This window comes from Lampetra planeri, chromosome 1, assembly GCF_965212315.1.
Source record: "Lampetra planeri chromosome 1, kcLamPlan1.2.h2, whole genome shotgun sequence".
Classification (NCBI taxonomy): domain Eukaryota; kingdom Metazoa; phylum Chordata; class Hyperoartia; order Petromyzontiformes; family Petromyzontidae; genus Lampetra; species Lampetra planeri.
This window is the reverse complement of record NC_136107.1, coordinates 10,552,898-10,572,442: the sequence shown is the minus strand read 5'-3', so window position 1 is coordinate 10,572,442 and position 19,545 is coordinate 10,552,898. Positions and strand designations below refer to the sequence as shown.

Sequence of the window (19,545 nt, the reverse complement as noted above, 5' to 3'; positions counted from 1 at the left end):
AGGGGTGAGTGGTGAGGGTGAGTGAGAGGGGTGAGTGGTGAGGGTGAGTGGTGACGGAGAGGGGTGAGTGGTGAGGGTGAGTGATGAGCGTGAGTGGTGAGTAGTGAGGATGATTGGTGAGGGTGAGTGGTGAGCGTGAGTGGTGAGGGAGAGGGGTGAGTGGTTAGGGTGATTGGTGAGGGAGAGGGGTGAGTGGTTAGGGTGAGTGGTGAGGGAGAAGGGTGAGTGGTGAGGGTGAGTGGTGAGGGAGAGGAGTGAGTGGTGAGGGTGAGTGGTGACGGAGAGGGGTGAGTGGTGAGTGGTGAGGGTGAGTGGTGAGCGTGAGTGGTGAGAGTGAATGGTGAGGGTGAGTGGTGAGGGTGAGTAGTGAAGTGAGGATGATTGGTGAGGGTGAGTGGTGAGCGAGAGGGGTGAGTGGTTAGGGTGATTGGTGAGGGAGAGGGGTGAGTGGTTAGGGTGAGTGATGAGGGGTGAGTGGTGAGGGTGAGTGGTGAGCATGAGTGCTGAGGGTGAGTGGTGGTGGTGAGGGTGAGTGGTGAGGATGATTGGTGAGGGTGATTGGTGAGGGTGATTGGTGAGGGAGAGTGGTGAGGGTGAGTGGTGAGGGTGAGTGGTGAGGGTGAGTGGTGACGGAGAGGGGTGAGTGGTGAGGTTAAGTGGTGAGCGTGAGTGGTGAGCGTGAGTTGTGAGAGTGAGTGGTGAGTGGTGAGGGTGAGTGGTGAGTGGTGAGTAGTGAGGATGAGTGGTGAGGGTGAGTAGTGAGGGTGAGTGGTGAGCGTGAGTGGTTAGCGAGAGGGGTGAGTGGTGAGGGAGAGGGGTGGGTGGTGAGGGTGAGTGGTGAGCGTGAGTGGTGAGGGAGAGGGGTGAGTGGTGAGGGAGAGGGGTGAGTGGTGAGGGTGAGTGGTGAGGGAGAGGGGTGAGTGGTGATCGTGAGTGGTGAGGGAGAGGGTTGAGTGGTGAGGGTGAGTGGTGAGGGAGAGGGGTGAGTGGTGAGGGTGAATGGTGAGCGTGAGTGATGAGGGAGAAGGGTGAGGGGTGAGTGGTGAGGGAGAGCGGTGAGTGGTGAGGCTGAGTGGTGAGCGTGAGTGGTGAGAGAGAGTGGTGAGTAGTGAGGGTGAGTGGTGAGGGTGAGTGGTGGCGGTGAGGGTGTTGTGGGTGAGTGGTGGTGGTGAGGGTGAGTGTTGAGGGTGAGTGGTCAGGGTGAGTGGTGGTGGTGAGGGTGAGTAGTGAGAGTGAGTGGTTAGGGTGAGTGTTGTGGGTGAGTGGTGAGGGTGAGTGGTGAGTGTGAGTGGTCAGCGTGAGTGGTGGTGGTGAGGATGAGTGGTGAGAGAGTGGTGAGGGAGAGTGGTGAGGGTGAGTAGTCGTGGTGAGGGTGAGTAGTGAGGGTGAGTGTGAGTGGTGAGGGTGTATATATTTTTGCCTATGATGACAGCAGTACATGCTGGCGTTTTGTATGTTAAATGTAAAAGCTAAATGTGTGAATGTGTGTGTCTGTTGGAAATGTCAAGCAAATTTGGCGACACGCAGATTTTAAAATGGGAATAGGGCGATTTTAAAGTAATCTACAACCTTCGATAATTCCTTTGCGCGATTCAAAGAATCGATTCCTGGCGTGTTGGGGGTTTACATTTTGAATGACAGAGTTTTATTTTCATTGGTGTGTTATGTTTTAATGTTTTCAGGAGTTTTTCATTATATTTTTGCCCCGGTCAACGCCAGATATTTCCTGTTCGTAGCAGTTTATATCGACTATAACCAACTTATAGCAAACGGGAATCGGCCGATTCAAAAGGAGTCTACAACCTCGATTCCTTTGCGCGATTCAGAGAATCGATTCTTGGCGCGGTCGGGTTTCAAATTTTAATTACACAGTTGTATTTTCATTGGTTTTAACGTTTTCAGAATATTTTAAATGTATTTTTGCCCCGTGCAACGCTGGGTATATCGAGTTTATAGCACAAAGTCTTCGCCTGACACGTGTGGGGTGTCGAGGCCTAGTACCGTGCAGAGCCTCCGGCCTCGCCTAGATTGCCCACCCAGCTGAGGCTGGGTGCTGGGGCCGTTACCCCCCCCCCCCCCACGCTACAATAATACTGTCTAATCGCTATAATTTTATTATCTACCGACCCTATGATAGTAAGTGCACACATTGGGGTGGGGGGGACGTGAAACTTTGATGTATTTACCTCAGCGTCGCGTGTTAATGCGTGTGCATATTTTTTACGGGATTTAAAAATGGCGTCCACCCCGCAGCGACGGCGTTGCTGCCCATTGCCAGGGGCAACCGCCCTGGTCGGCGTCTCGCGCATGCGCAATGGCGTGCTTCGTCACGTGCCGGGCGGCAATAATAAATAAATAAAGAGACATCGCACTAAATCGATAATCGGACCACTTTAAAGGCGACGGACGAATAAACGGAAATGCCTATTCCCACCGCGGGGCACGAGACGTGCTTCCCGGCAAATTTTTTTCGTCCTAAACCCCACGGCCCGAGCGCCAAATCCCTCGCAAGCGAGCGTACATAGACAGACAGACAGACGGACAGACAGACAGACAAAAAGTGACGTTTTTAGGTAAGATTATCCATGGACTTTTGACACAGGGGGCACTTGCCAAGTCTAACTGCTACTGTCTTTGAAATATTTGATATTTCTTACGATAGGATTGCCAGGCCTGCTGGACTTGTTCTGCGATCCATTTCACTGAACCCGCTGTTTGCTCCAACAGGGCAGCCACTGCTGAATGCGGATGGGTCCCTGGCAGTGTACAACCCTCCCACCGGGCAGGTACAGCAACCGCAGCAGCAGCAGATAGCAACACAGATGGTGGGGCCTGGTACCTGCCAGCAGTTGCTCCACCAACGACCAAATCCACAGCAGCGACAGCAACTCCCCCACCAGGCCGCACAGGTGAGGAAAATTTCTCTGCACTCAGGCTGAGGCACACAAATACATAATCTCACATACACAACTACACAGATTCCCCGTAGAGCCTTATCGACGATTGAGGCAAGTGATGTTACCTAGTAAACGCTGCATGGCACATGAGGCCACACCTGGCCATCTTATTCTCCCCATTGCTGGTGTTTACACACCGCACCAGGTACTCATTTATATCTGAATCAACCTAGAGGTGGTCCAGTTCCGTTTCTGATGTCTCTCGCCACTGATGTTCACTGGTAGAGAATTGAACTCAGGTCAACAGGTTCATAGTGGAGTGTGATAACCACTAGGCCACCACTCCCCATACACAAAATAAACTGGCATAGCTCTCCCACCGAATTCTAGTATGGTACGTTATAACGTGTTTAACCATGGAGATAAAAATGTGGCTCGCAACTAGACTTTGCTGGATGATTGATGCCTTGTGCTGATATGGTTGCCCCGTTGCTGTTGAAGCCAAGCAGATGCTAACTTTGACCTTAATCTGTTAAAAACCTTATGTTCACTCAGCTGTCCCAGTAGCTCAGCTGTGGGGGCATTCTGCTTATAAGAAACCAACCTGGAAAAATCAAAGAGTTCTCAACTTGTTGATGCGTAACTCGGCTTTGTGTCCCCTGGGCTGTCCGACGCGAAACTGGCTTTAGCTTCATTAGAAAAAGATATATATCAGGCACTCTGGCTTTACTGCTCAAGTGATGTTACTGCATTTACCTTAAATTAAACTATGTGGGAATGACATCACAGAAATACTACGAGAATACCATAATTTCTTTAGCACAGTTGGCTATGTACGGTGCGAAAGACGTTTAACATACATACAAAATTACACGCTTCCCTTCAACATTTAAGTCTGTTTTCTCAATCACAAACTCATGTCACACAGCTTGGGATCCACAGGTGAAGTGCATAGCTGCAACGTAAGGCCTGTTTTTTAGGTTGCGTCTTTCTCTGCAGTCATATACTTCTTGGATAAAGGAAAATATTATTTCATCACTGCTACTGGTGCAATCTGTGATGTCTTGTTCTTGCCCACACGTCCCTGCTGCCCAGTGCGTGGCACTCGGGTCCCAGCCTGGCTCATACCCAATGGCATCCTACGCTCCCAGCACAGCCACCCACCACCCTGCGGCCCCCACGCAGCCGCTAATGCCTGTACTTCATACCCAGCAGCAGCAGTACCACACGGTAAAGCCTCAATATTCCCGGGGTTCGGTATTCCATCACGATGGTGCAGAAGGGGGCACGAGAGCGTAGCTAAAGTTGCTGAGTGTTAATTGATGCTCAAATGCTTAATGTTTGCTAAGGGTACGGGTATTGTTTATGCGACTGTGCTCATGGCTTTCATAAATTCAACACCCAACCCTTGGCCAGGAGCGATGCTGTCCACCTCATGCCACTCACCCTCCCCCTGTCTCTTGCTGTGCTTTTGGCTGAAATCCTCAATGCCTGTAGTATTCCACACATGAACGTTTTCTTTTTTTCTCATTTCCCTGAGAATAGAATGACCAGAAAATTAAAAAGGAAGCCACCAGCATTCATGCCTATCCCGCAGAAGACAACATGATAAAACTATCACAAAAATGGGCTCTTCTGAGCTTGATTTACTTCTAGGTTTTATATAATAACATGTTTAACATGTTTATTGTTTCTTCTTGAGTCCATTACAAAGGTCATTCAACAATAAATGTGTATTAATTAATTTTCACTTGTAGCTGTATTGCCATCAGCTATATGTGCTTGTGAAGCAAATATGGCAGTGGTTTCTCAACTTGTGGTCTTTAGACCACTGGTGATCCACATGGCTGTGGAAAGTGATCCGTGGAACTGTTACAGATACGATTTATTTTCGCAAAACACCATATTTATACTGCATGGTGGTTCTTGACATTTTTTTTGGGTTGCCCGTGGATCCAAAACCTTTGAGAATTACTGCTTTCTAATATGTGAATTAAGGTACTACACACCTCAACAACGCTCACCTTTTCTTATTTTCTACCACCCTGCAGCCAGAGGAGCTGGGCCCACACTTTGGCCAGATGAGCCTGAATCGTCAGACGTCGGGTGACACGCTGGATGCCATGCAGCCGCATGGCCACGCGGCCATGTGCCCTGTCATGGTGCAGGGCTCCCATCAGCCTGCCTACATCGGAGTGTCTGGCATCTCAGGCCTGCTGCACCAAGGGGGCTTCCACATGGGAGCGTCAGCAGGACCCACAGGGCAGGGCAGTACTGGGCAGCAGCCAAGCCTGCAGCAGCATCAGCAGCAGCAGGCCCAGCAGCATGGTCAGGTGCGGTACCACGTGCCACATGCATGGGTGTGTGTGTGCATAAATGCATGTATGAGAGTTGCGTTGTGATTACAATCATTGCAGAGTTGACCAGTCTCGGTATACAATTCTCAATTGTCTGCAGTTTAAATGTAATTTTGTTTGACTAGTTTGTTGTTTGTAAACAGATGCGGCCACCAAATCTTGAATTTCTCAGTCTCAATGAAGCCCCTGTAAGGCCAAGAATTCCAATTATAAGTTGAGTTGTTTTTGCAACTTGAGTTTTTCTTTGCAACTGTTAAAACACGATACAATTTTTACCAGCGTGTTTTACATTTAAGCCAAGATGCATTCATCTCCAAAAGGTATTTGAAACATTTTAATTATATCATTCACCATTAACGCATGTGACCTCAATCTTCAAATGCATGGGTGTATTTTATATTTTCTGTCCATTAACTCTTTACGTCTAGGTCGCTTCTAACCTATCTTGACGGCTGTTGTCGTTCCATGCAGATGACCGTTTACTTCTGCCCTCCATCCCCATATCCTCCACCGGGGCAGCAGTACCGGGGTGGAGCTACCATGCAGTATAGTGGTTCTCGCGGCCAGCAGCTAAGTGAGGCCACGCACACACACAGACACAAACCAACTGTTGCTTGAATTCTGTATCCCACCCACTCATTGTCCCAGAGCAGTGTGGCTGGATGTAGTGTAAATGCTCAGCAGTGTATGCCATAAGATTACAGTAGTCAGGATACCCTTACCACAACACATACAGATTGGGCCATGATGCAGCGTTTTTTGGATCCACAAATCATGTTATTTGAATGTGAATTGTTTATCTGTTCATCTGCATCTTAAAGTGGTAATTGATGCATTAATTGAGATAAGTCTCTTACGAGAGACACGTGGGCTCATATTGAATGGTCATAGAAGCAATGTGTTTGGATGGGAGTTGGTGTAAGATATCCACTGATTTACTCCATTCATTATCAGTTGCACACGTACGTAATATATATGGAGAATCTCATGAATTTCGGTTTAATAATATATCACAGTGGTGTAGTCCAGAGAATATTAACCCTATTCCTAACTGAAGGGTATGTTCACATTGGATAGGCACTCTAAACACACCTCAAGAAGCATTGAGGCAGCATCGTCTAACTGATGCGTTTGCCCTCGTTCTCATAAAGCCTTTGCTTCTGCCAAAAGGCAGGCATGGAGCAGCAGCTTCGGTGCGAAGGTGAGTGATGATGCCACACATTTGGGCGGCAGCAGCTTTTGGCCCGGAATCCTCCATCATTGACAGGGGTGGCACGTTCAGTGCACGAACACAAGCACACACGCTGGGGGACGCAGCAGAGCCGTGTGGCCGGGGGTGCCTGAGGAGGAGGCCGCAACGCTGCCTGGGAGTAATGAGCCCTGTCCTCTCACAGTGAACCGGTCTCTTTCCCTGGCAGCCCACAGTACACCAGTGCACAGCATCTCCCAGGGGGTGGGGGTACTGTGTTGAAGCAAATGAGTAGCTCCTCCACACATAAAATACAATTCAGTGAGCCTATCTTTGTTAGACTCGATAGCCATTTTATCATACCATGTGCTTGCTTTTATTGGTAGGTTACCGTAGAATTTTACCAATGCGTTTTTAATGGCTGTTTTATTTGAATGTATATGTTGTATGTTGTGTGGATTGAATTCCAAGAATACCAGGTAGAATTTATATTTCTGAAACGATATTAAAGGTACTGTAGTGGATACATAGATCTGAAACAAATGTTCCAATATAAGAGCCCATTGGGAGAGAGTCTCTTGCAACACAGAATTGAGATGACTAAAAATTTAATAAAACATGGGAGCTGAGTGCAATGTTTGCAAAAAATATACATATATATAATAATTAAACATTACAGAAACATAACTAACATATGACAAAAACCTTGTTTTACAATGCCATTTACACGTCAAAAATGTTGAAACTTAAAATACAACAGTTATGGTACATCAATAAATAAAATTCTCTAAATGCCTGCTTCATATATGACAGAAGAAAAGTCTAATAGTGTAACAACTGAAGAATGTTTGGCGCTAGCCTGACTCGCACTGAAACATGCCCAGCCGTTGACGCCGCTCGCCCGTTGTGGATGCGCGCAGGTTATCAGCCCATGGGTGCGGTGCCACAGCCTGCCTACGTGAGCATGCAGCCGCCGCCGGGCCAGGGCATGATGCCGGGGCAGCAGGGAGGTCTGGCGCATCCCATGCCTGGGGCCCTGGGAAGTCCAGTGCAGGGGCCCGTTGGTAGCACCTTGCAAGGGATGATGAGCCACTACCCTCCAATGTCGGCGTATCACGTAAGGCGGCTTGATCTACGCTGCTCGCTCACTAGGTGGCAGTAGAGGCCTTGCTCATCGGCATGATTACAGATTACAGTTCATTGTATTTTCAGATACGATTTAAGAACTTGCTTAATTTCCATTGAGAATGTAAATGGCACTGTAGTACACATGTTGGATGGCTTGTCATGTCAGTTCTAATGTAATTTGATTGGTCATCGCATGCAATCGATGGTTTTGCAAATGATTAAAAGTTGCCGAGTAAAGGTGATATATAAGAAATAATGTGGTAATGACGTTTTTTACGGTGTATTTAACACATCTTAAAAATATATTTATTTAGATGGTGCATTATTGAGGGTAATGCATTTCCAAGATGTGTGCCAGATTCAAGGGTTCACAATTTGCATTGTGTGCATTCTCTGCTTCCCTTTTTCATGATGTTTAATCAGATGGCTCAGGCTGCCCCCTTGGGGCCCGTGCCCCCACCCCCTCCCCCTCAACAGCAGTACCAACAGCCCGTGCTCCTCAGTGGACAGCCCCACGGCACCATGCCTCCCATGTTCTGCAGCATGGGCCAGCCGGCCCTGCAGAGCAATCTCAGGTACACTGCAAGCGCGATGCCAGTTGGCGTATACAGTGATACCTCGGTTCACGAACGCTTCTGTTCACGAACAACTCGGTTCACGAACAGAAAAGTTCATAAAAATATGCTCCGGTTCACGAACTCCGCTTCGGTTCACAAACAGAAGCCGCGGCCATTTTAATGCTATTTCCAGGCTGTCACATGGTCGTGACTTCCTGTAGGAAGATCGTGGAGAGAAGAAGAGACGCAGAAAGAAGTACTGTGAGTACTGTGAAGACTCTTTCAGTGACTTTTTGCTTTTTGGTGTGCTTTTTAGCACATACTGTACTGTACAGTACTGTACTGTACAATACTGTATTTACTGTATTGTACAGTTCACCCGTTTGAGTGCTTACTGAAGTCATCTCAAGCAAGGTTAGTGTTCTCTCTTTATTCATTACTATACTGTACAGTACTAATGTGTATTGTAATTTGTTTCATATTTTTGTGCTTCAAAAACCAAAAAAAAAGGTCAGAACGGATTAACCGGATTTACATTGAACCCTATGGGGAAATGTGCCTCGGTTCACGACCAATTCGGTTCACGACCAGAGTCAGTTCACGAATTAAGTTCGTGAACTGAGGTATCACTGTACCCACTTCTCTAGCTTTCCCTGCCCGACGCTCAGGAAGCTTCGTGGGAGGCCTTTTGTGTCGGCATCATTTAACTGCAGGTGTGATGTTCAGCCTAATTTTACCACCTTTGTCAATGTGCAAATGTATATACTGGCACACTTTAAATGCGTGATATGTCCTTTAACATTATAAAATCTTCAGTAAATAACATTATCCACCTGGACTTCATGCATTATGCATCAGCCTCAGATGCTGTGTTTTTTTTTCTTAGCAAAATCGGCCACATGAATGCTTTTAGATACCATCTTCAGCACAATTGGTGGCATAATCTTTATTCTACCTTCCCGGTGTTTTCTGCTTTATTTATATCATGACCTTTAGTCACAATGGAGGAGACCACCCAAATGTGTTGTGTAAAGAATGCACCTTGTGTGATTAATGCAATTTTTATGTTTATCCAGGATGCATAGATAAGATGTTTAACCTCATGTGCTTGTGTGGCTTTACCCACGGATGTAAACATACTTTATAATGTTCCTTATACTTGACATGTAACCTTCGTTATACTTATAACTGTGAAGATCTCAATTGCTGTGGCCAAGGTGCCGAGACCACAGTTTTGACATCATCTTCATCGCAGCATATTGTTTTTACTGTGACAAATGTAATCTGTTCAAGTCATACAAGGAGCGTGTCTGTTTATTTGTCAATCTAGAAATCTGGATCATGGTCTGTCTTGCAAAATAATCGTATAGTCTCAAGTAATTGTCATCTTAGTCAAAGTAATGGATTTATTCGAAACAAATACTACTTGGAAAAAACATATTTCGAAGGCTAATCAAACAATAGATTAAATTATTTTCTGCTGTCTAGTTAATCAGACTTCCCTACCTGTTTCATTTAATTTCATTTTCTAAGTCTGTTTTAATGGCCTTTTGCCAAATAGCATATGCTCACCCTGCACATTCTGGTGTGAATTTGTGTCGTGACAATCGGCCGGCAGTGGTTCAGTTCTAGGCTACCTGCAGCCCCCTGGAATGGAGCAGCTGCAGTTTCCAAGAACTCAGTCCCCCGCCGCCTCCCAACCCCCACACGGGCAGCACTACGCAGGTGAGACCGTGGCGTCACAGCCACTGCACAGTGCCACTATTGTACAGCGGCGAATACGCGCCTTGCTCATCATTAGCTGAATGTGTCTGGGGGCGATGGTTTTCAGCAGGTCAGTCCGGTCTAGACTGACTTAATCAACTCTGTGCCTTGTTTACATTACCAAAAGGAATGTTCTTTCCAGCACTCTGATGTATTTTCAGGTTCTACCCGCATGATGCCCGACGTTTCGCCCCACATGCATCGGAGAGCTATACAGCAATAACGTGATAAACCTGTAGAGTATAGTTCTCTCCAGTTTTTGTGTGTGGCAAAATACCGCAGGGAGTCGATAATGCCATGTTAATTTTTCCTTCTAACCTTGGGGTTTTGGTGATCATAGCCATACATTTTATGTGAGTCAACCTGTTCTCAGGCTGACTATATGACCACTTCATTCTGCTTTCAGTTATTACCAATTCTGTTATGACCACTTGTTTAGAACTTGTTTTAGCATTCAAATTGGTTTAATTTTTTTTCTCTGATCTACTGGGAATTATTCAGACCAAGCTCCTGAGTGTTTGCAAAGCTATTGAGGCCAAGGATTCTGAAGAATGGATCCATTTATTACATAAAATACTCATTCCAATGAATGGTAACAGTCAAATTAAAGGGGAAAAATCTAGTAAATTTCTCAAACACGATAAAGCATTTACAAATCAGGTCGATCATAAACTAGAACAACAGCAATGTGGCAACTGTTCTATTTAATTTGTGTTAAACAATAACGTTTATTTGAAACTGGGATGGAGAAGCTCTGAGTGTCGATTTTTTTATTTCCATTGAACAGCAGGGTGTTCATTAATGAATGTCTGTGCTGCGTGTGCATGTTTGTTTAATGTCTGCCTTGCACGCCCAGTGTTCGGCTACGTACAAGGACAACGGCCGCCCTCGCCACTCGTGCAGCAGCACCAGCAGCATCAACATCATCACCATGGGCTGGCGCAGGCTCACAGGGGCCCGTCCGCAAGCCACGTTCCAGCGGGACTCTCTGGAGGCCCACCTACTGCCGCGCCGGCATCGCACATGGACTCTAAGTCCCCGCCCACGGCGCTCACCCTCGTGCCAGGTGCGCGCATGCCGCGGTCAGTGGCCCAGCGTGCCCGTGTCAGAGGACGTCCTTTCTGAATAGAGGACCTACGAGCTCGTTCAATCCGCTCAGCCAGGCACATGGCAGCCGTTAGGGCCCCGATTTGCAATATATTATTCATAGATCACGTGCGTGACACCCGCCTGCATGGCCGTGAAGTGATCTGTTTAAGACATTTGAGAGTTTTGTTCACCTACCTATGCATATTGTTGAATATTCCCATTATATGACTGGGATTTCTAGAGGTATTCAAGTTTCATCCCACACACAGAATACTTGGCAGATAGTTGGCCAAATATCCTATGTAAGACCCTCTTGATAGAAGTGTCTTAAGACTTTTTTGAGGTAAATTGGTAAATAAAGCTCTTTCTTCGATGTTATATTTAAGTAAATGTGCTGCTATGTCATGCATGTTAGGTGAATGTTAATGCAGAGTAATTCATTAAATACTGTTATTTCACTTGTTTTTATTGGGGTCGTTTGTATCTCACGGTTCTTGCAATACTTTATGGCACAAGGCGCACTCTAAGCGAGTCAAAGCACAGGCGCTTACACAACAACTAATCCAGCGGAAAATGTCTCGATTTTAGCAGAACACACAATTGATGCCACAGAATCACAGAGACGTAGGTGCGCGCACTGTGTGTAAAGTGTACACTTCACCATAAACATTTGTAATGAGAGAATGTTTTGTTGCAAATTTCATAACATTAAAACTATTGAGGTATTCCTCATCAGAGTGGGCTGGTTTTTTTCTGCTCAAGATAAGAGGGTGTATCTTGTCTTTGAAGGTGTAAAATCCATTTTAAATCCATATGACACGTTAGCTTCGATTGCTGCTTTCATTTCTGCAGCTCGGGAAATTAGTTGTACTGCACCAAAACTCTCAACCAGGTCGAGGCATCCTTAGGGAGAGGGTGGATGAAACATGTCTGCTGCAGAAACTACATTTCCATCTCCTCTGGGCTTGTGTGTGTCCTTTATGAAGGTCGAACAGGATGCTAAATTAATAAACAAGCCAACTTCCACTCCTGAATACGTTCTAAACAATATAAAATAATGCGAATAAGCAGCTGCTGACCGATTTGAACTTCAGAAAAGAATACAAAGCAGCATGAACACAGTTAGGTGGGTGGTCTTGTTTTACATGAGAGTTAGTGTTTTGATAGAAATGTCACCCTCATTTGCTGCATATAATTAATGTAGATTGTGCATAAAATAACATGATTATTTAGTCAGGAAAGCTTTACTTGGTTTCAATCATCTTTCATGATACCCTGCTTTAGGATATGTAACCCATTAATTATGAGGTTTTTGTGTGTTTGTGGGACAAAATCTGAGTAACCAGAGAATCCACACTCTAAACTAACAACCTACTTGCACTACCACCGAGAGGAACCTCACTATCGGGTGGTTTGTACGCATAATCCCTGCATCACCCACCAACCCTACCTTGAAGTGATTGGATCACAGAGGCGTGTTTGCGCTGGCATAAATATCCTTGTAACGTTTTGCTTCTATTTGTTTCATGCTTTGCACAAGTTTAGGCCATTGCTGTTCCATCTCATTCAAAAAATCACATTTGATCATTACCTGTGTAATAAGTGGCTCCGACACGGTACAGGTAACTTCAAGATTTTTATAAAATCTTCGGTACAGCCTTCTCTCTCTCCGCGGATGTCGACCCGCTCTCGTGGCTGCGCTGCCCCGCGCCATGTGGCGCTCACCCCGCTCGATAACGCACCGCTGGCTGACGGCGCGCTGAGCGGCTGGATGTCGAGCCGCGCGCTGAGCGGCTGGATGTCGAGCCGCGACGTGGTAGGTGGAGATGGCGGGGCAGCAGCGGCGGGGAGCCCCGCTTCGATCTTCAAACACCGACCCCTAACGTTGCTGTACCCCCTGCTTATATTCACTTCTGGGAGGCTAAGCCCCGCCTCTGGCCACGCCCCCTCTGGAACCTTCGAGAACGTTCCAGAGGCTTCCCTGCTAGATCCGCCCATTCACCTTTCCTCCAGATAGAATCCCTACTATGGATAATACGTGGACTATATAAATCTGTAAATGTGACCCCCACAATAATGCAGGAGATGGCGCTCTCTTATTACATCACCCCCCACCCGTGATCTAGCCGTCCCGGTTAAGGAAGGATAAAAACGTAATACGGAGCGCCATCAGCAAATGAGCATAGAACCCAACATGTTTGGAATAAATAAAAAAATAAAACATAATAAAATAAAATAATTCTCACGACGTTTCGGCTACAACGCAAGCAGCCGTCTTCAGGTGAAGAATGAGACACTGCCAAGCTAGGAGCTTATATATAAGCTGGGTTGGAGGTGGAAGAAGAGCGCCTTAACAAAAAGAATGTGCATATCAAGAGGAATTTAGCATATTCATGGGAAATGCGTAGGAGGTGGGCGGGGGGGTTTCAAAGTCATATTATGCCCATGCATTATGCAGGATCAGCAGCACCAAGGGAGGGTGCAGGGAGTAGCATTAACAAAGGAAAGGAATGTTAATAGTATGTAGCTGCAGTTACTAAACAACCACGTAGAAAACTAAAGTATAAACTACATAAAAAACTAAAGTATAAACTGCATAGCATAATCAGTATACTTACTTTACTCTACAATAAGCTGAGTTACTAACAGCAAGTAATACATTACAATTCTACGTCGTAAAAATGATATAATATGCTTCCATCTAAACTTTATTCTCTTACATCACACGAGCATACACCGTACTATATACTGCCATAGACAAACCCAACATTAAATTATATACTGTATTGCTATAAACCACCCTATACCTTATACATTTTAATATAACACTATGTATTATTCTACCCACCCTAATGTGTATCACACTGCTATACGTTTACTATACAATTACGATACTATATATTACTTTGTACATTGTATTAAGCATATAAATGTTATACTATTTGTTATTATACACTGTACCATTGACCGTCGTGTCAATGGGTGAGTCGTGGAGGGAGAACTTGCAGCTGAGCAAAGAATTCATTCCCTGCGGAGAATACAATGCCAGTGAGTGGAACGCGGTCTGAAAGTCACCGTAAACGTGAACACAATCAGTTAAGATCCGAAATGGTTTATTACGTCCTTCCAATGATTGCTAAGCCAGAATCCATCTTCTCGGTTGAAATTGTCTCTGTTTGTATATGTGGATTGCCTCATGAACGAATCTCTCATGATAGCCAGATGGCTTGCAGAGAACCTCTGTCTTGGAGAAGTCAATGTCATGTGAGCCCACTGAGTTGTAACAGTGATCTGCCACGGTTGAGGTGTTTGTCCTACCGTGTTTCAGGTCTGCTTTATGTTCACGGATGCGGTCCGAGACATGTCGTTTGGTTTCCCCAATGTAACTGCTACCACAGAGGCAACTTAGTTTGTAGACACCAGGGTACTGTATGTCTGGAACCACATATTTTACAGACGGGACCAGATCACAGATTTTATGTACTGTGTTGAATCGGACCTGGATCTTGTTGTAAATCAGGATTTTGGAGATCTTTTTTGTGACCCCAGCAATGTAGGGTAAGGTGATGGTTTTGAAAGGCTCCTCAACAGGATCCTTCTTGATGGTTGGAGTGATGGCTTTGTGGATTGTGTAGTCGGAGTAACCATTAGCCTTAAGAGCTTGGCGTACGTGTTTGAGTTCACTGGCAATGTGTTCCTGGTCGGAGATGCATTGGGCTCTATGGTATAGAGTCTTGATGAGGGAATTCTTCTGGGATGGATGGTGGTGGGAATCCGGTTTTAGCTAAGCATCCGTATGGGTGGCTTTCCTGTAGACAGAGTGGCTCATTGAACCATCAGGTCTCCTTTTAATTAGGACATCCAAAAAGGGTAGCTTGCCATCTTTTTCGACTTCCATGGTGAATCTGATGGCTGGGTGTATGGAATTGATGTGGTCGAGAAATTGGTCTAGAGCAGGCCGGCCATGTGGCCAGATGACAAAAGTGTCATCTACGTACCTCTTCCATAAGGTCGGGCGTAGAGTGGCAGTCTGGATGGCGTCAGTCTCAAATTTCTCCATGAAGATGTTGGCTACAACCGGAGATGGGCGGGAGCCCATTGGGGTGCCCTCAGTTTGCTTGTAGAAAGTTCCATTCCAGGTGAAGTATGTATTGGTTAAGCAGTGTCTCACCAGGGGGGGGTACCCCAGCATTTAGTCCTTGAATAACCAAGTCTTCAATGATTGCGATGGTGTCAGGTACAGGAACCTTGGTGAATAAGGAAACCACATCAAAACTGACAAGCAGGTCGTCTGGGGACAGGGCATTGTCGATACCAGGTCAGTAGAGTTTAGTACCGCAGAGGTGGTTTTTCCAGTGAAAGGCCGTAGGATTTCAGACAAAAAACGAGCCAATTTATAGGTGGGGAGTTGATAGTAGAGACAATGGGACGAAGAGGTGTATCTTCTTTATGTATCTTTGGCAAGCCGTATAATCTTGGTGGCCTGGCTGCAGAAGGTTTCAACGAGAACTGTTTGGTCTGATCAATTAATGCGGTTGAATCAGAAATGATTGGAGGCGATCCACATATACAAACACAGACAATTTCAACCGAGAAGATGGATTCTGGCTTAGCAATCATTGGAAGGACGTAATAAACCATTTCGGATCTTAACTGATTGTGTTCACGTTTACGGTGACTTTCAGACCGCGTTCCACTCACTGGCATTGTATTCTCCGCAGGGAATGGATTCTTTGCTCAGCTGCAAGTTTTCCCCCCACGACTCACCCATTGACACGACGGTCAATGGTATAGTGTATAATAACAAATAGTATAACATTTATATGCTTAATACAATGTACAAAGTAATATATAGTATCTTAATTGTATAGTAAACATATAGCATTGTGATACACATTAGGGTGGGTAGAATAATGCATAGTGTTATATTAAAATGTATAAGGTGGTTTATAGCAATACAGTATATAATTTAATGTTGGGTTTGTCTATGGCAGTATATAGCACGGTGTATGCTCGTGTGATGTAAGAGAATAAAGTTTAGATGGAAGCATATTATATAATTTTTACGACGTTGAATTGTAATGTATTACTTGCTGTTCGTAACTCAGCTTATTGTAGAGTATAGTAAGTATACTGATGATGCTATGCAGTTTATACTTTAGTTTTTTATGTAGTTTATTCTTTAGTTTTCTACGTGGTTGTTTAGTAACTGCAGCTACATACTATTAACATTCCTTTCCTTTGTTAATGCTACTCCCTGCACCCTCCCTTGGTGCTGCTGATCCTGCATAATGCATGGGCATAATATGACTTTGAAACCCCCCCGCCCAACTCCTACGCATTTCCCATGAATATGCTAAATTCCTCTTGATATGCACATTCTTTTTGTTAAGGCGCTCTTCTTCCACCTCCAACCCAGCTTATATATAAGCTCCTAGCTTGGCAGTGTCTCATTCTTCACCTGAAGACGGCTGCTTGCGTTGTAGCCGAAACGTCGTGAGAATTATTTTATTTTATTATGTTTTATTTTTATTATTTTATTACTTCCCTTCTACGTGACTTTACCGAAAGAACCAAGAAGATGAATCCCTGCAGTCACGAAAGCTTTAAATCGAAATGGTTGGAATAACAAAGAATATGGGATGCCCCAACAATAAACACATGACGACAACAATGCTGAATAGGAAAAAGGACACGCAAGTTAGAGACCAAAGTCCATCAAGAAAACCGCAACGTCTTGCAGCGTGTATTCCTAGCCAGGCCATTCGCCTGAGGTGGAACCAATGCAGGAACACCCCCAGGTGGAAGCAGCGGTCCAGTAGGGGGAGACACAGCCGGATCCAAAGCACATGGGCATGGCAGCATAGGGACGTCCACCGGTCCCGCCGTCTCACTTAACGGCGCTGTGGGCGGTAAAGAAACAAACTTCGGAGGATCACCTCGCACAGGGGTAGCAGGCCGGTTGGACAAGTCAGGCACCGGGAACTCGGAATCTGGAGATTAGATGACGATGGCCCAACAGGAGCAACAAACGGCTTCAATCACGACGGGTGAACAAACCCCAGCGGCCGTAACGAATGCGAACACACTGCGGACACAAAACCTCGACAATTGTCACTGGGCCCTGCCATGGTTTGTGGAGCTTTGGAAAGGTGCCAACGGGCACCTGCGGGCAATGAAGCCATGCCTCGTCCCCAACAGACTATGGCATGTGACCTTTGGACCTCCGCGAATAACGTTCATTTCGTGCCTGGGTCCTGGAGGTATTCAACCTGGCAGTCTCCCGCGCCTCAGAAACTTGTCTAAGGGACTCTTGAACATGGTCGAGAAGAGTTGTCTTAGGAGGCATAACCGGGGAACCCAATTGAACATCAACGGGTGGCACATTCTCCTACCCGTACATGAGGAAGAACGGAGAATTCCCCGTAGAAGCGTGTGGCGCCATCCGGTAAGTAGAGAGGACACTGGGTATCTGCAAATCCCAGTCAAGCTGCCTCTCATTGACTGTTTGGCATAGCATGGCAGACAAAGTACAATTCAACCGCTCAACCATACCATCCGTCTGAGGATGGTAGGGAGATGTACTAATCTTCCTGGTCCCCAAGGCATTGCAAACGTCGCGCAACAACTTGGAAGAAAAGTTCCTACCCTGATCGGTGAGCAACTTTTCCGGCGCACCTTTATCCATCACGTAGCCATTCACAAAAGCGTCAACGATGGATAAAGCCGATTGATCTGGCAGGGGCCAAGCCACAGGCCAACGAGAAAAATATTGAACGCCGACGAGAAGAAATGGATTCCCGCGAGGTGTAACAGGGAACGAACCCAACACATCCAAGGTAACCAATTCATTAATGCGCGTGACTGAAATGGATTGCAAGGGCAGAATATACTGCTGCCGGAGCGATTACCTCTGTGCACACTCGGTGCACGATCGAAGTGCACTAGTGACGTCAGATGTCATACTAGGCCATGTAATAATCCCTCTGCAGAGTGAGCAACGTTTTCTGAACGCCAAGATGGAAAAGGTGCTCACTATGCAATGAGCGGATCAAACCGGCACGGAGAGAATCCGGCACAACCAATCGGAGCCGGCGCGACGTGTCATCCTGCCACATCAACAACCCCTCGTGAACCAAAAATCGACCCGACTTAATAGAATCAGAATCACCTGCGGCCGGTACAGGCAATTGCTGCAAGGAGGTCAAAGAGTAATCTGAAAATTGTTCGCACCACCACACCGTACGTGGGAGGCGCAACACACAATCGGCAGGGGGAAAATCCCCGTTTCGTCCGGAAGCGTCTCAACTGCGGACATGACCAAGGGCCGAGACTCGTCACGGGGAGTACAGCGGTTCGTACTGGAGCGCCAAGCACAGCAAGACGCGTGTGACAACCACGACAACGCGTCAGCATTAGCGTGACGAGCCCCCTTCCGGTAGGTGACATCAAATATAAATTCCTGCAAGCACTCCAACCAGCGTGCCAACTGACCGCCTGGCTGCTCGATTTTCAATGAATATTGGAGAGCCGCATGATCAGTGCGGATAACAAACCACCTGCCATATAAATATGGTCGAAAAAGTCGCACAAAATGAACGATCGCCAGCAACTCCCGACGTGTGACGCAATAGCGGGTTTCCGCCGGCGAGAGCACCCGACTACCGTACGCGACGACGCGTTCGACGCCCCCCTTCATCTGTGACAGGACAGCCCCGATGCCCGTGCCGCTGGCGTCAGTGTCAAGGATGAAGGGGGACGAAAAATCAGGGTAGTCGAGAGTAGGCGCGTCAGACAACCGATCCCGCAGGGTATTGAAAGCAGCCTCCTCCTCCGGTCCTCATCGACAATGCTGATTCCTAGCCGTGAGCGCATGCAACGGTTTCGCAATGGAAGCGAACCGAGGGATGAACTGGCGGTAATAGGAGGCGAAGCCAACAAAGCTCCATGCATCTCCCACACTCTCGGGAACCAGCCAGTCACGAACGCACGCCGTTTTGGTAGGATCGGTAGAAATGCCGTCCGCACTCACAATGTGGCCCAGATATCGAACGGAAGTCTGCAAGAGGTGAAATTTTTTAGGCTTGAACTTGAGATTGGCCGAATGCATCCGCTCAAAAACAGCGCGCAGCCGGAGAAGGTGGTCATCAAACGACCGGCTGAACACAATAACATCGTCCAGATAAATTAAGCACGTGTCCCACTGGAGACCGGCCAGGACGAGCTCCATGAGTCGCTGGAACATGGCAAGAGCAGCGTTCAATCCCATCGGTAAACAATTAAATTGAAAGAGGCCTTGCGGAGTTCGGAACGCGGTTTTCTGCCTCGAAGACTCGTCGAGAGGCAGTTGCCAAAACCCAGATGATAAATCAAAGAGTCGAGAATAAAGGCGCTCTGGACAAAGCATCCAAGGAGTCGTCCATCCACAGCAGAGGATACACGTCTGCCACGGAGACCTTATTCAACCTCCGAAAATCAACAGAAAATCGGAGGTTACCATCCTTTTTCTTTAGTAGAGTGTGAAATGATGTCCGCGGTGTGGGTTTAGGCGAATGGGGCCAGCG

At 46.5% G+C, this 19,545-nt stretch overlaps 1 protein-coding gene across 1 annotated transcript in view; it reads left to right on the top strand.

Moving 5' to 3' along the window:
* The window catches only part of LOC144717646 (R3H domain-containing protein 1-like), a 114,985-nt gene that overhangs the window by 73,740 nt on the left and 21,700 nt on the right, over positions 1-19,545 (top strand). Inside the window, 8 exon segments of the mRNA XM_078593171.1 lie at positions 2,728-2,909; positions 3,993-4,127; positions 4,949-5,230; positions 5,726-5,828; positions 7,364-7,560; positions 7,995-8,146; positions 9,747-9,853; positions 10,749-10,958. Coding sequence (XP_078449297.1) covers positions 2,728-2,909; positions 3,993-4,127; positions 4,949-5,230; positions 5,726-5,828; positions 7,364-7,560; positions 7,995-8,146; positions 9,747-9,853; positions 10,749-10,958 — 1,368 coding nt within the window.